The 16,586-nt window shown below is 35.4% G+C and overlaps 1 protein-coding gene and 1 long non-coding RNA gene across 3 annotated transcripts in view; one reads left to right on the plus strand and one right to left on the minus strand.

The window, feature by feature from the left end:
• Positions 1-16,586, plus strand: part of LOC111540753 — a 383,731-nt gene that overhangs the window by 218,256 nt on the left and 148,889 nt on the right. The gene's annotated exons all lie outside the window — the stretch shown is intronic.
• The window catches only part of GRM5 (glutamate metabotropic receptor 5), a 585,040-nt gene that overhangs the window by 132,357 nt on the left and 436,097 nt on the right, over positions 1-16,586 (minus strand). For both annotated transcript variants that reach the window (XM_023209216.1, XM_023209217.1), the window contains exon 4: positions 14,729-14,964. In XM_023209216.1, the coding sequence (XP_023064984.1) occupies positions 14,729-14,964 (236 nt within the window). The remainder of the gene's footprint in view (positions 1-14,728; positions 14,965-16,586) is intronic.

The raw sequence follows: 16,586 nt of genomic DNA on the forward strand, positions 1-16,586 counted from the left end.
TGATTTCTAATTGTTTACTACTATTATATAGAAATACAATTCATTTTTGTATAATTCATATCTTCTATTACAAAAATGTAATTAACTCACTAGAACTTAGTTTGTAAACACCATTGCTTTTCTAGAAAGGCAATTATGTCATCTATTAATAGAGTTTTACTCCATTCTTTAAAATCTGGATATCATTTATTTTTTTCTTGACTTATTTCACTGACTAGAACCTATAGAGTTGAAAGCCAACTTCCTTGCCTGACTATAGGGAAAAATATTTTTAGTAGATTGAAAAAGTTTCTGCTAGGCACACTGGCTCATGCTTGTAATCCCAGCCCTTTGGGTGGCCAAGGTGGGTGGATCACTTGAGGTCAGGAGTTCGAGACCAGCCTGGCCAACATGGTAAAACACTGTCTCTACTAAAAATATAAAAATTATCTGGGTATGGTAGTATGCCTCTGTAATCCCAGATACTCAGAGGCTGAGGCAGGATAATTGATTGAATTTGGGAGGCAGGTTGCAGAGAGCTGAGATTGTGCCACTGCACTACAGCCTGGGCAACAGAGCGAGATGCTGTCTCAAAAAACAAAAAACAAAAAACAAAAAAACAACAAAAAAAAGAGTTTCTATTTTTTTTGAGACGTTTCTGTCTATTTTTAGTTTGTGAATCATTTCATCAAATATTATTATAATCAGTTTTCTCATTAAAATGTTATATGTTAATATAATAAATTGCATGGATCAATTTTTGAGTATTAAGCCAACCTTACATTTCAAGATAAACACTACTTGGTTATGATATGTTATACTTTTTAAACGTATTATTAGATTTGATTTAAAAAATTTTGTTTAATATATTTACATCAATGTTCATTGTTCATGAGGTCTATATGAGGTATACTGGTGTGTAGTTTTTTTGTTTGTTTGTTTGGTTGGTTCACCAATGTGAACCAGTGTTCACCAGTGAAATCAATCTGGGTCTAGAGTTTTCTTTGTGGGAAAATTTTAAACTATAAATTCAATTTAACAAATATAGGATCATTCATATTTTCTCTTTATCCTCCAGTGAACATTGGTAGAATGTTAATTTCAAGGAATTTTTTTTCATTTTAGCTAAATGAAGTCATAAAGTAGCTCTTTTATTTTATTTTTCATATCTATAAAACCTGTAGTGATGTTGCCTCACCCATTCCTGATATTAGTAATTTGTATTCTCTTTTCTTTTTTTCTGATCAATTTGGTTTTTCAATTTGATTGATCATTTAAAAGAAACATGCTTTAGTTTTATTGAATTTTCTCTGTTGTGTTTCTGTCTCCAGTTTCACTGATTTTCACTCTGATCTATTATTTCCTTTTATCTACTTACTTTGTGGTTAATTTGCTTTTCTTTTACAAATTTCTTGAGGTGGAAGCTGTGGCCATTGGTTCGTGTCTTTTTTTCCTAATATTTAATGCTAGAATATGTCCTTAAAATATTGTTTGAGGTATCTGAACTACATGTTTTTTCCAGTCTGACTCCTTTACCATATGATTGCTGAGAAGAGTGTTCTGTTTTAAGTGGTTCTTTCCCGGGTCATGCATGTTTGATCAATACTAAGCTGAATGCTCAAGAGGGAACCTCTACACATCTCCAGCATTCTCTCTTCATGCAGTTCTCTCCTCTGTTTCTGTGCTCTACAAACTCTAGCTTCTCTGAACTCAATTCCATTTTCTCACATCAGAAGGGTCACATCTTTTATTTCTTGTCTCTTGAGAATAATTGTCTTCATTGTTTGAGGTCCAGTGTCTTGCAAACTTGTTTTTGAATTTTGTCTGGTTTTGATACTGTTGTTATTTCAAGCAGAGAGTAAATTCCATTTTTATTACTTCATCTTCAAAAGCAGCACCCATTTTCCCATACATAATCATATTTAAGCCTCATGATAATCTTGAAAGTTCATTTTTTTTTTTTTTTTTTTTTTTGAGATGGAATCTCACACTGTTGCCCAGGCTGGAGTGCAGTGGTGTTATCTCTGCTCACTGCAAGCTCCACCTGCCGGGTTCACGCCATTCTCCTGCCTCAGCCTCCTGAGTAGCTGGAACTACAGGTGCGTGCCACCATGCCCAGCTAATTTTTGTATTTTTCAACAAGCTTATCAGGTCTCAATTTGGTGTGTCTTACGTATATTTAATATACCTTGGGTTCAAATTCTAGTGCCTTAAGAGTTTGTAGAAAGTTGGTCTTTCTAAATTAAGGACTTGCTTCCGGGATCTCATTAAGTATTTTTTGACAGTGGATATTCATCATTGAAAACTGCCTGCACTAACCACTTACTTGAGTGGATAATTACAATCATTTCTTAAACTCTGCAATTTAAATAAGAAATATGTAAAATTATTTCTCTCAGAACTTTCATATCTGGGGCTTTGATATGGCTTTATATTCTATTTCCTTAATGCTGACTCCAGCATGGACAAACTTTTATTTTATTGACAATGAAACATATCAAAATATAAATAATTCAAGAATGGATATTAAGCCAATAATGTCACATGAAATTCTAATTAATTTTGTCTGATATGAAGACACAAATGGGCTTCTGATCGGGATATTTTACTACACGCACTAGTATCATGTGATCAATATTTTTCTTCAATGTCTGTTATTATTGTTCTAGTACAGTCTTTCCTAAAGTATGGTGCTAATCAGTGTTAAATAATAATGTGAGTTCAGAGTTCCGAGAGTAAAAACTCAAACTGTACTTTTTCTATTCTCTCACTTAACAACGATCATCACAGAAGACTTCTGTGACCATGTGTGGGGTTTTCTCCATGAGTAAGCAAGCAATTAGTTCTGCAGCAAACACCAGCTGAGTGTCCTCCAATTAAATTCTGATACTATCTACCTGGAGATGGCATCAGATCCCATAGGTTAATGGAGTAGCCTCCATTAACCTCACAAGACCACCCTCCCTCTTTGCACCAGTAATAAGTCTGGGCCTCCAGAAATTGTGACCAACTGGCTTGAAGGTAAAGTTCACATGACCTCTCGTTGGGTTCAGTTGATTTGCTAGAGTGGCTCACAAAACTCATAGAAACTTACATTTACTAGTTTATTATAAAAGATATTACAAAGATACACATGAAGAGATGTATACAGTGAGGTATGGGGAAGGGGTGTGGAGCTTCCACGCTCTCCCTGGGTGCATCATCCTCAGGAACCCTCATTAGTTCAGTTATTGGGAGTCTATCTGAACCCTCTCTCTTTGTAATTTACAGAGATGCCATTAATTGGGCAAGACTGACAATACTATAAAAATATGATTGGACAAAAAGTGCACATTCTTCTTGGCTTCTGTGTTGGGGGTTCTTGCATTGCTATAAAGGAATACTTGAGACTGGGAACTTAGTAAGAAAGAAAAGAAGTTTAATTGACTCACAGTTCTGCATGCTGTACAGGAAGTATAGTACAAACATGTGCTTCTGGGGAGGCCTCAGGAAACTTTTACTCATGGTGGAAGGTGAGTCAGGATGAGGCACATCACACGCCAGAGCAAGAGCAAGAGAGAGAGTGGAGGGTGGGACAAGTGCCACACTTTACAACAACTAGATGCTGTGAGAACTCATTCATTGTCATGAGAACAGCACGAAGGGAATGGTGCTAAACCATTCATTAGAAAATCTGATCACCTACCACCAAGTCCCACCTCCAACACTGGGGATTACAATTTGACATGAGATTTAGAGAGGACACATTACCAAAATATATTATTCTGTCCCTGGCCCCTCAAATCTCTTATTCTCACATTGCAAAACACAATCACTTCTTCTCAACAGTCCCCCAAAGTATTAACCAATTCCTGCATCAACTCAATCAACAGTCCCAAGTCCAATATCTCATCTCAGACAAGGCAAGTCACTTACACCTATAGACCTGTAAAATCAAGTTATTTACTCCCAAGATACAATGGGGGTCTAGGCATTGGGTAAACATTCCCATTCCAAAAGGGAGAAATTAGCCAAAAGAAAGGGGCTACAGGACCCATTCAAGTTTGAAACCCAGTAGGGGAGTTATTAAATCTTAAAGCTCTAAAATAATCTTCCTTGCCTCCATGTCCCACTTCCAGGGCATGTGGGTGCAAGGGGTGGGCTCCCACAGCCCTGGGCAACTCTGCCCCTGTGGCTTTGCAAGGTGCAATCCATGTGGCTACTCTCACGGGTTGGAGCTGAGTGCCTGTGACTTTTCCAAATGAAAGGTCCAAGTTGCCAGTGTATCTACCATTCTGGGGTCTGGATGATGGTGGCCCCCTTCTCACAGTTGCACTAGGCAGTTCCTGGTGGGGACTCTTTGTGGAGTCTCCAATCCCACATTTCCTCTCCACTCTGCCCCAGTAGTGGTTCTCTGTTGGGGCTCCAACCCTGCACCAGGCTTCTGCTTTGGCACCCAGTTTGTCTCATATAGCTTCTGAAATCTAGGTAGAGGCTGTCAGGCATTCTTCACTCTTGTAGTCTGCGTGCCTGCAGGCTTAACACCATGTGGGCGCCACCAAGGCTTATGACTTCCATTTCCAAAGTGGCAGTCCGAGATGTATGTGTTCTCCTTTGAGCCACAGCTAGAGCTTGAGTGGCCTGGATGTGGGTAATAATGTTTTGAGGCTGCACAGGGCAGCAGGGTCCTGGACTAGGCATACAAAAGCATTCTTCCGTCCTAGGCCTCTGGGCCTACAATGGAAGTGGCTGCCACAAGAGCCTCTGAAATGCCTAAGAGGCCTTTCCCCCATTATCTTGGGTAGCACTTGGTTCCCTTTTAGTTAGGTAAATATCTCTAGCAGGTGGTTGTTTCACAGCCTGCTTCAATTTATCACCTGAAGAAGATCTCTTTCTCTGAAACATAGTCAGACTGCAATTTTTTCCCAAATTTATGCTCTTCTTTTTTAAATATAAATTCCAATTTTAGGTCATTTATTTGCTCTCACATCTAAGCAGAGACCGATAGACGCAGTAATGCTACATCTTGAACACTTTGCTGCTTAGAAATTTCCTCAGCAAGATACTGTAAATCATCACTCTTTAGTTCAAACTTCCACAGATCTCTAGGGCATGAACAAAATAAGCCAAGCTCTTTGCTAAGGCATGACAAGGATGACCTTTTCACGAGTTCCCAGTAGGTTCCTAATTCCCACCTAAGACTTTATTACCCTGAATTTCACTGTCCATATCACTATCACAATTTTGGTCACTAACATTTAACTAGTCTCTAAGAAGTTCTAAACTTTCCCTTATCTTCCTGTCTTTTTCTGAGACCCCCAAACTCTTTTGACCTCTGCTCGTTACCAAGTTCCAAATGTACTTCCGCATTTTAAGTTATCTTTATAGCAATGTCCCACTCCTTGATAACCAATTTCCTGTGTTAGGTCATTTTTATGTTGCTATAAAGAAATATCTAAGACTGGGTACTTTATAAGAAAAAAATGTTTAATTGGCTCATGGTTCTACAATCTGTGCAGGAAGCATAGCACTGGCACCTGCTGCTGGAGAGGTCTCAGGAAGCTTTTACTCATGGCAGAAGGCAGAGCGAGAGCAGGCACATCACATGGCCAGAGCAGGAGAAAAAGATAGAGTAGGGTAGAGGTAAGGTGCCACGCTTTACAACAACTAGATCTGGTGAGAATCACTCACTATTGCAAGAACAGCATCAAGGGGATGTTGCTAAACTGTTCATGAGAACACATCCCCCATGATCTAATCACTTCTCACCAGACTCCACATCCAACACTGGGGATTACAGTTAAAGATGAGGTTTGAGCAGGAACAAATATCCAAACTATATCAGCCTTTCTGTGTGGCATTCCTTCCTCTAGGATATGGAATAGGATCCCTTCTGAAAAGAAGGTCTTATGATCTACAATAAGATGAAGTAGGTCAGATAATTTCTTTATGACTTGCTGCAAGCTAGAAAGACAACGGAAGATTAGGGTATATTTTTAGTTTTGAGGTCTAACTCTGAGGCCTACTTCTGAGGCCTAGAAGGCCCTAATATTATAACAAAAGTCTATAACAAGGGCTCTGGGAATTGTGAGCCAGAAACTGTGGACAAATAAACACACACGTACACACACACACACACACACACACACACACACGTATTATATATATATATATATATATATATATATATATATATATATATATAATTATACATGTACATTATATATTGTATATTATATATTATTTGTAACATAATATATATATAATTATATAGATATAATGTGTGTGTGTGCCTGCAGCCCACAAATTGGGGACTGTGGTCCTAGGTCCTCTAGCTTTTTAACACTATGAGAGATAAGGTAGCCTTTATCTAGCAACATTTTTATATTTAGGTACGTGTGTTTGTGTGTGTATGTATATACACACATATACTATTGTAATATTATATATATTTAATATAATTTCCTTTGTGACAAACTCTGCTGTGAAGAAATTATAATTTATAATAAATGTTGTCATTTTCCAACATGTTGATATACATTGAGTCTCTAAAATATGAATAGGGGACAATCCCCAAAAATGTAACCATGGAATCTTTTTCTCACACTAGAGTACTGCTCTCTCCAAATACAATCTTGAAAACATTAATGTGGTGCAAGGATGAGGAATCTCAAATCTGGGGTTAGCTGTAGCAGTTATTTAATTTAATTTTATTTGGCTCTTAAAGTACTGTTCCTGTATTCTAGCTACTCTCTGAAGCACTTATTTTCTTTCAGTAGACTTTTTTATTTTCCCCAGTCATATTTTCAGTTTGAGAGATGCTCAAGTGTTCTGAGCATTGGCTAAGCCATTAATGAACATTTCAAAGGGCATAAAAGATGGCAGAAGATAACATTCTGATGCATAAGGAAGTATCCTCTAACTAACCCACTTCAAATACTAGTGAGACATATTCATCAGAGAGATTGTAGACAACTCTAGATTGAAAGTTACTTTAAGAGAAGAAGAAACACTTCTAAGCTAGTGAGACCAATCTTTTTGAATATAAAAAACGCTTTGAATGTGAAAAACTTGCGCACATTCTACAAATATTATTTGTACTTTTAGTACCTTTGATTTAGTGAACATATAATGGCCATAACCAACTATGATTTCAGTAATTCTTAATTTATAATTTTGTAACTGCAACAACTTGTACACACACACAAGAATGTGCAAGGCATACTTCAGTCCATGAACAATGCTCAGTTATATGAGGATTTTAGACCCAGGCAAAGTATCTACAGTGACCCACAGTCCTCGCAGCCCACAAATTGGGGACTGTGGTCCTAGGTCCTCTAGCTTTTTAACACTATGAGAAATAAAGTAGCATTTACCTAACAACGTTTATAAAATGCTTGCCTTATATTCAAGGCATTGTGATAAGGGTTTGGAAAACAGAGATGATAAAGATAGCTCCTCTCCTTGAGACATTTATAATTTAACAGAGAAAGATGAATATAAAATGTTTTCATGCTGGTCTAACAATATGATAAATTCTACCTATTTGTTGATGTAATACAGCAAGAAAAACTTCTATTGACTGTAGTTACTTCAGCCTCTATGGATGGTATCATTTCTCTTTCTGCAGTAAATTACTTTCTGTGTGGCAAAGTAACTTTATCCTAAAGCAGTTTTGGGTTCAAAAGGTGAGCATCTCTGTCCAAGGGTAGAATTTTTGAAGAATACAAGGAAACAAAGAAACAGCTAAATAGGCCTACACATGAAGTGGAGAGAAACTTGTGTTGATGTGTAGAAATGCTGAGAAGAGATAAGGGAAAGATTACAGAGAAAAAAAGGGAGAGAATTAAGCACCATGGTGGCAAAAAGCTTGTAGGGGAGAGGGAGTGTGTACAGGAGAGCACTATGGGGAAATGTTACACGGAAAGAAATTTATTTTGGTCACTTTTATGCGGGAGTGGTTGTTAAGCTAAACACTACAGTAAAGCATTAATGTAGAGAAGTTCAAAAACCACAATGGTACATGAATTGTTAAGATAAACACACCCTGATAACCACCCCTGAATCAATGAATGACATTGCTACAACCCAGAGAAACCTCATTGCCAATGTACTTGTACATAGCTCTAGAACCCATTCATTTAATCTTCATTTTTTTAATAGTAGTTTGGTACACATATAGACAGTTGTGTGAGTAATTACTTGGGGGAACCAAAAACGGGGAAGTATACCTGTGCTCAGTGTCTGGGTTCCCTTGTAGCAAAAAAGAAGACAAAAGGTAAATGAGGTGAAAATGAAAAAATTAAAGTTAAAGTAAGAACAGAAAACTGGAGCGATTAGAAACCATGAGAATGTAAATTCATTGGAACTGATAATAAATTCATTGGAACTGATAAATGTCTTGAAGTGGACTTTTCACTGAGCAAGATTTAGCATGTACAGAAGCACAGGAGCTTAACTGGGCATGCGGTTTTAAAATGAAAGATCACAATTGTGAAGTGGCTGGAACACAGATTTCATGGGGTTAAGAAATGGAAGATGAGGCATAAAGAATATAAATGACCAATTTGAAGAGTTTTGACTGAGGCAGAGTTTGGCTTCCTTTTGTTGACATTGGAGAACCAAGGACAGTCTTGAAGAATGGGAGTAACATTGATGAGATTTGCTTTTTAGGTGAAGACCTTTGAAACTAATTTTTAGCATCAAATGGATAAGGGAAAAGGTGTTATCAAAAACATTAGATAGGGGGATTCTAATATTTAAGGTGAGGGATAATAAAATTATACTGAAAACAGTAGTACAGAGACATGAATTCAAGTGACAATGAAAAGGAAGGAACAGAAGAATAAAATGGTGAAACAGTAGAACAAACACTATTCTGACATTGGTTGGCTGTGCAGATGGAAGCAGTGAGGGCTACTCACACCTGCCCCTTGAGATACAGCATGGATGAGTATGATCATGCACTTCAACTGGGGCTATGAAAAGGAGGAACCTAAAGTTTAAGGTGGTGGTTATAGAAGTTTTATAATGAAATTAATGTTAGATGTTTAAGTTTGAGATGCTTTTAGGAAATTTAGGTGAGACTGTCTGTTGTCTTGAGTGACACTTCTGGAAATTACTGGAGATGACAGGGAGAAGTTACAGAAAAGACACAATGAATGTAAGCAAGTAACAGTATGTCTATAAAGGAAATCATCCTTAAAAAATGGAATATCATAGTTATTAAGAAACAGTTTTAACTTAATTCTTTGTAGCTTACTTTATTACTGTTAAATATAAAATTAGAGAAAAAATACGCTCTTAATACTTCTTACTTTTAATTTAGTATTAAATTTATAATTTAAGTTTTTCATAATTGTGCAATTTAAATAAAACATACTAAAATCAGGCTTATTGTTAATAGTATATATTTTTGGACTCGATACCATGTAGTTAAAACATTTAAGGGCCATAGTAATATTTTGATTTAAGTTTTTAAATGCTCAGAAGGAAAACAAAAATTCACAAGACTACAAACACTTTGGAAATTATAAGTGACGGCTTTATTTATATAACAGCATTAGGATTTCAAGAGTAGCAATAACTAAGAATAAAGAGCAGAGGAAGAACTGGTGTTCGGTAGGATGGAGAAGGAAACAAATGAAAATTCCTTTATTGCATACTTGAAAAGGTGAAAGAAATGCAAAAGTCAAAAATCTTACAGGCACTGAAGATATATAGAAGCAATAAAGACAAAATGAAATAACACAAAGAGGAGAGCAGCAAAGAAGCAGGGTGTCATCAGCTTCCTTTGTTGCCTGGGATACTTGCAGGTTCTGACTGCGGAATTTAGTTTGAGGGTCTCTCTTGGTTTAAATGAAGGAATGTTAATTTTCTAAGGTTGCCATTACAATAAACCACAAATTGGGTGGCTTAACACAGTAGAAATTTATTTTCTCCCAGTTCTAGAAGCTAGAAGTCTGAAATCAGGTATCAGCAATGACATACTCCCTCTGAGACTCTGGGTAGAATTCTTCCTAACTTCTGGTGATGACCATCAATCTTTGATATTCCCTGGCTTACTCCCGCATCAATCCAGTCTCTGCCTATGTCATCCCATGGTGTCCTCCTTGTGTTTCTCTCTGTCTCTATGTCTCTTACCCTCTTTTTATAAAGACATCTATCATACTGAATTAGGGACCTACCCTACGACAGTATGACTTCATCCTTATTAGTTATACTTGCAATGAGCCTATTTCTAAAGAAGATCATACTTTGAGGTTCTGGCAAAAGATATTAATTGTGGAAGGGGTAGCAAGTGGTAATTCAACCCAGTATAAGACACTCCTTAATAAAAGAAGAACCAGTAATGTTTTTGGTTATTAAAATGACACTTTATAAATTCCAGGAGCCCTAAAAGCATGGTAACCATCTTCTCCCATGATTCACTTGCTGATTCTGGGGGCTACATGAGAGGCTCAAGATTTTCAAGAGGGAGATTTAAATCTCATTGTTTTGTAATAGTTGCAAGAAAAGCTCACTTGAGGAATGGAGACTACTCATACTTTAGTTGGCCTTTTCCTCAAGATATAGGCCAAATTTTCTTTCTGAATCATAGAAAAAATAAAAGACTATACAGAGAATAAGTCATATGTGTGACATGGTCAAATGACTTAACAGAGGTGTAATAGGGTAGTAGGAGTGGAGAGAGAACTACAGCAGAAGGAATGTTTAAGGGGAAATTTTTAATCTGATGCAATTCTCTATTCTATAGGCTTAAGGAGCTCTGGAAACCCTAAGAAAGTAAATATACAAAGGAAATTACACCAAAGTTCATCATGGTCATTAAAATATATAATATATAATATATAAAAAATACCTTATATTATATTATTTTTATTATATATTATATATTTTATTGCATAATTTATATATTTTATTATATATTATAAAATATATACAATTATATACAATTAATATATTTTATATTATATATTATATAATATATTATACAATATACAATGTATTACATATATAATATATTACATATATGTAATACATATTATTACATATATTACATATATATTATATATGTAATTAAAAAATTCTTGAATTTTATTTGCTATATTGCCACCAGGGGAAGCACATTAAGAATGATGGCTAACTTCTCAATGAAATCACAAAATCTGGAAGAAAATGAAATGACATTTTTAAAGAAAAACACAAGAACAAAGCAAGCGAACAAAAGAAAACCTGCCAATATCAAATGCTATACTCAGTGAAAATATCTTTTAAAGATAAAAGGTGAAATAAAAATGTTCTAAGAAAAATATATGCTAATACAACTTCCTGGCAGTAAATCTGCATATACAAGAAATACTAAAGGAATTTCCTTGGGCTGAAAGAATTATAGATGGAAGCATGGAAGTACAAGAAGGGACGAAGAACAATAGCCTCAATAAATATAAAACTATTGATCATGTATGACTATAATCATAACAGAGTCCTGTGGTATATAGAGTACATGTAAAAGTAAACTATATGGCAATTGCAAATAAAATTCTGAAGGGGTATATAGATTTAAATATTTGCAAGCTTCTTGATGTGATAAGAACCAACTTAGAATATTCTGTATTAAACTAAGGACTCATTTGGTAATTTCTATTGAAAACTACAAATAACTTATACAGAGAGATGAAAGAAAAATGTTAAGAGAAAGAGAATAATAAAAATTATTGATTAATACAAAACAAAGCAGAAAAGATGGAGGAATAAAGAACTAAATAATAAATTGGACAAAAAGAAAACAAGCAGTAAATGAGAGATATAGTAAGGTAATAAAAAAACCAAGCTTCTCTTTTGGCAATTTCACAATACCTATAGCTGACAAAGGACTCATATCCATACTATATGAGGAATTCTTACAATAGATATTAAAAAGATAATAAACTCAAAGAAATGTTCAAAAGTCTCAAACAGACACAAAACAGGATACCAACTTTCCAAAAACATATGAAAAGGAGCTTAACTTTGAAATACATCAAGAAAAAGTCAATTGAAATCACCATATGATAGAACTACATACTCACAGATTGTCAAAAATACAAAAGAAAAAAACAGATATTAACAAGGGTGTGGAACAACTGAAACTCTCATACAACTGAAACTCTCATACATGATAGGAAGGAAATGTTCAATTGACATTGGATTACATAAGAAACTAGGGTCAAAAGTAGCAGGTAGTGAATATTTGAGTATCTTTTATTGCATTTCATAGTAAGACATAAATAATTCTAAGAATTATTTTTCCTTGTATCTTTGATCTATATATTGACTATTATATAATGCAGATTTGATGGTTATTTTCAATCTGTTACATTTAATTTGTTTAGTCTATTGGCTAAACTCTAGACAAATCTGAGTTCAGTTTTAAATTCTAATTCTTAATAGTTACATGACTGGAGGAACTCATTTTGTCCCTCTAAATCATGCCGTGTCATCTTTAAAATGAAGATATTATACATCCCTCATTAAGGAGAATAACAGAGGTAGTACATATAAAGTGTCCATGCCTATGTACCAAATGACATCTGTTGTCAGACGAGATTCCAAGTGGGAGGACTAAGTGGTGCTTTCCATGGCTGCAGTAAAGAACAGATTCTGAGCAGAGAGATCACACCAAGGTGCTCACATGAGAGACAGAGAGCTACAGCAGCAAGGTCAAGGGAGGATTTTACAGAATGGTTTCCATAGAAATGATATTTTCATGGAAATCAAAGTTTTCAAGACTATATTTAAGCAGGACTTCAAGCAAATAGTCGGAGAAACAAATGACTATTTTCAAGAGGAGGCATTTCAGATTAAAAAAAAAAAAAACAGTGGGAAAAGAAGAAATTAATAAAGAAAGAAGGTGCAGGTCAACTGGAAAAATTCCCTTAAATATACTGGTTAGTGTTGTCACTAATTCCTACCGAAGAGGAACTAAAGATGAGATCATAGCTACTCCTTACCTTTCAGAACTCCTCCAATGAAGCTACATATCGTAATAAGTACACAAACATAGAATAGACCATAGAAGGACATATGCTCCCTCAAGAGAGGAAATAAATCTGCTTTCTTCAGAAACTAGATAGAATTGTTGAAATATGAAATTCGCTACAATTTTGAAATTGTGAGCCATAAGTGGCAATCCTTTTGTTTCTCACATATTTTGCCATAAAAAATGAAAACAAAGGAAATGAGTAAGCATTTGAGGATCTGGGGCAGAGTAAGAAGGATCTGAAGTGGGAGAGAAGCAAACATATTCTCACGCTGTTCCAATGATTTCTGGATTTCATTGACCAGTGTATTATCCTACACTCCAGCATTCCTCCCTTCCCCTTCTACCCAAATAGGAACTGATATGGGATTGCTGGGTTATTGTATTATGAAGCAATTACATTTAAAAACAATCACAAGCCACCATTGGATATCTCCATCATTTCCCCAAAGAACAAACTGATACCAGAAACATAGGATGAACATGACCTCAGAGGGAGAAAGCTTTATGAATGACTCACTATATTGTTTCTGTTTTTATCACTTTGTTGCTGGTATGTCACAACCTCTCTGTGGACTAGAATTGGGTAATGCACCAGGATTTCAAGCCCACTGCCTCACTGAATTCTGGTGTTCCAGCACCATGGATAAAGGCACCTATACCACCAACTAACAAAAACATATCAGAGCAAGTATTTACTCTAGTAAGATTTTAGATAATTTATTACTATTTATATCATTCAAAAATTTGAACATGTTTCATGTTCAATTTGCATTTTCCTCCTATGCAAAAGCATATAGGTTTCTTCTTACACAATGTAGGATAAGTCAGTTCCAAAAAAAAAAAAATCCTTTATCAATTCTTACAAACATTAACCTTTGCAGGCACAGATGTTTGACAGATAGATGATATAGATATAGATATAGATATAGATAGATATAGATAGATGTAGTATATGCTGGCTCTACCTGGTTATTAGAATCGAGATTCTTTTTGGACATGTTACAAATAATATTAACTCACACCCTTATGTTAAACCCTTAGTTATCTTATCACTTATAATGTTCAATTGCAATTTTAGTTGGCATTACTATCTCCCTTCCAAGACAGTAAACCTTTGAGGGCAGGAACTAGCTTTCTCCATCTTGATATCTTGACAACTAAAGCAAAATTTAGTCCATTCTTAGTCTCTTATAAGTGTTTGTTGAATGCTTGAATGAATGGCTCTACTTAGGTTACGTTTCCTGAAATATCACAATTATATATAGCAAATCCATGGTACTATTTTATGGTTTATTGATGGAAGTAGCAACTCAATCTGTCCTTCAACACTCATTTATGCATTATTTGTACATATATGAAACCGTTACTATCTGCTTCCACTGTGCTAACTACTCTGGGTAAAATAAATGAGCAGAATGTAGTCACTGTATTCAAGGATGTCAGAAATAGTTCCATTCTGGAGTTCATGTGATCTTTTTTAGCAAAATGCCTTATGGAAATACAATCAATTTTTTGAATGATACAAATAGAAATGATCTAATCACATAAAATATCACTAAATACTTGCTCTGATATGTTTTTCCTAATGAGACTAAAACCCGTTTATCACCGTAAGTGGTAATATCCACTCTACTTATGTAAGAGTCTTCCCCTCTAACAAATTACAGCCACTATCCCCATGACATGGTTTACTTAAATTGGAGCCTTAGCCTTATGCATTTAAAATGAAACAATAAATCTGCTTACTATTGCAAGTCTTGTTGTATTTGCTGTTCTCCTGTGGAAACCCTTCTAGTCGGCACTGAAAACGATGCTGCCAAAATTCTTGAAACCAAGGGTTTCGATGGTTTGTTTCTGGCCGGAGCTTCAGATAATAATCATCAAACCACTTGACATCGGGAGATTGGAGCTTGATTGTGATGCCACCAACAGCTTCTCGCTGATATCCATCTGTCACATCATACCTGTCAGCCCAGCCATCACTGTGGGGAAATAAAAAACCCCTCAGCTTAGAACAGATATCTCCTAAGCAAATGAATCACTTTGCTTTCCTTTTGATGAGATTAGTCATTAAATGGATACCTTAGGCCACATGATGGTCCTATATTACACCGAGATGATTATTGATATAGCAGCTTGTTAGAATAGAAAGTGCAATAACACCATGGAAACTTTGGGTCTAAGAGTGCTAAAAGGAACTAACTTCACTTACCATAAACTGCAGAGAATAACCTGAAGATTCTGGCAGAATTTTACTGGTTGCAAAATATAGTATACACATGGAAGCTGCATAATATCATCATTCACATTTTTAACTGACATTGAATAGCTAGGCCAAGTTAACTTTGAATACAGTATTTTCTTTGGCTTTATAATAGTAATTATAATGATCATAAAATAAGAATCAAAAATATCATCCAACATATCTAATATTAATCATCCTGTGACACAACATTTTTGTTCGAATTTTACAAGTGAATAATAGGTTTAAAAAAAGTTTGCTGATTATGGTTACTCTATTACGTGTTGATTTGCCAAGCCTCAAACTGAAATCTTTGTAGTCCATAGTCCATACACTCTTTCCTATGGAATTTCTAAAATACATTTAAAATGTACATCTGAAATCACATTTTATATTAGAGTGCCCAAAAGAACTTCTGAACAATGTGCCATCAAAAGTGGTGAAGGGATCATACTCCTCAACATAACTATCATTCTATGCACGGATCACTCAAAGTTATTTAGGAATTTTAAGATAAAAGGATTTGAAATCAGAGGGTTCATATTATAATGCTAGAGGAGAGTATAACTGAATAAGAAAAAAGTCTTCTACAATGATTTGGAAAATACATGAAATGTAGTATTGGAAATAAAAACAAAAGGCATGAAAAGATGTTTGTGTAAAATTTGGGTACACCCTAGGGCATCTAAGGAAGAAGGAAACTGACTCGTCCCTCTTCACTGCCACTGATCGGATATACACAGTTTGTGCTGTATGTCTGCTGGAATCCAGTGGTACTATCTTTCCCTGGAAGAAGTGCAAGTGCTCGTTAAAGAAGTATGAGGAAAGGGACAATTTGACTAAATCACGAGTAGCCTAAAAGAGAGAAGAGAAGGAATATAGAGAGATCTAAGGGGAAGAACAGGCTAGAGCCTCCTACAAGTGTTAGGAGGTGAGCTGGGGGTAGGGGCAGTGGGTACTAGGGAGAGGATGTGGGAAGAGATTTATACTACCAATCACTGCTTACCTCAGTGATATTCAAATATTTCCATTTAACAGAATGTTAATTTATTTTTACTTTACTTTCATTGCATTTTGCCCTTAACATTTTTTTACTATGCAGAAAGCATGGTCCAATATTTTGCATAAGAAAATCAGTGCCAAGAAAGTATTATGTAAGTAATTAATTTAAATTATACAGAAAGCATGCACTTTTTCCAGTATGCTCTGCTCTACCAACTTTGATATAAATATTGATAATTGCGAGTTATTCCAAAGATCATATATTACTCATTAAGATATCATAAGGGCTTGAGATGACTTGAGATATTAGCTAGGGCATCCGTGGGTGAGAGAAGGGAAAAAACAAACAAACAGAACACC

The sequence above is a fragment of the Piliocolobus tephrosceles genome, chromosome 13 (genome assembly GCF_002776525.5).
Source record: "Piliocolobus tephrosceles isolate RC106 chromosome 13, ASM277652v3, whole genome shotgun sequence".
In the NCBI taxonomy this organism is placed as follows: domain Eukaryota; kingdom Metazoa; phylum Chordata; class Mammalia; order Primates; family Cercopithecidae; genus Piliocolobus; species Piliocolobus tephrosceles.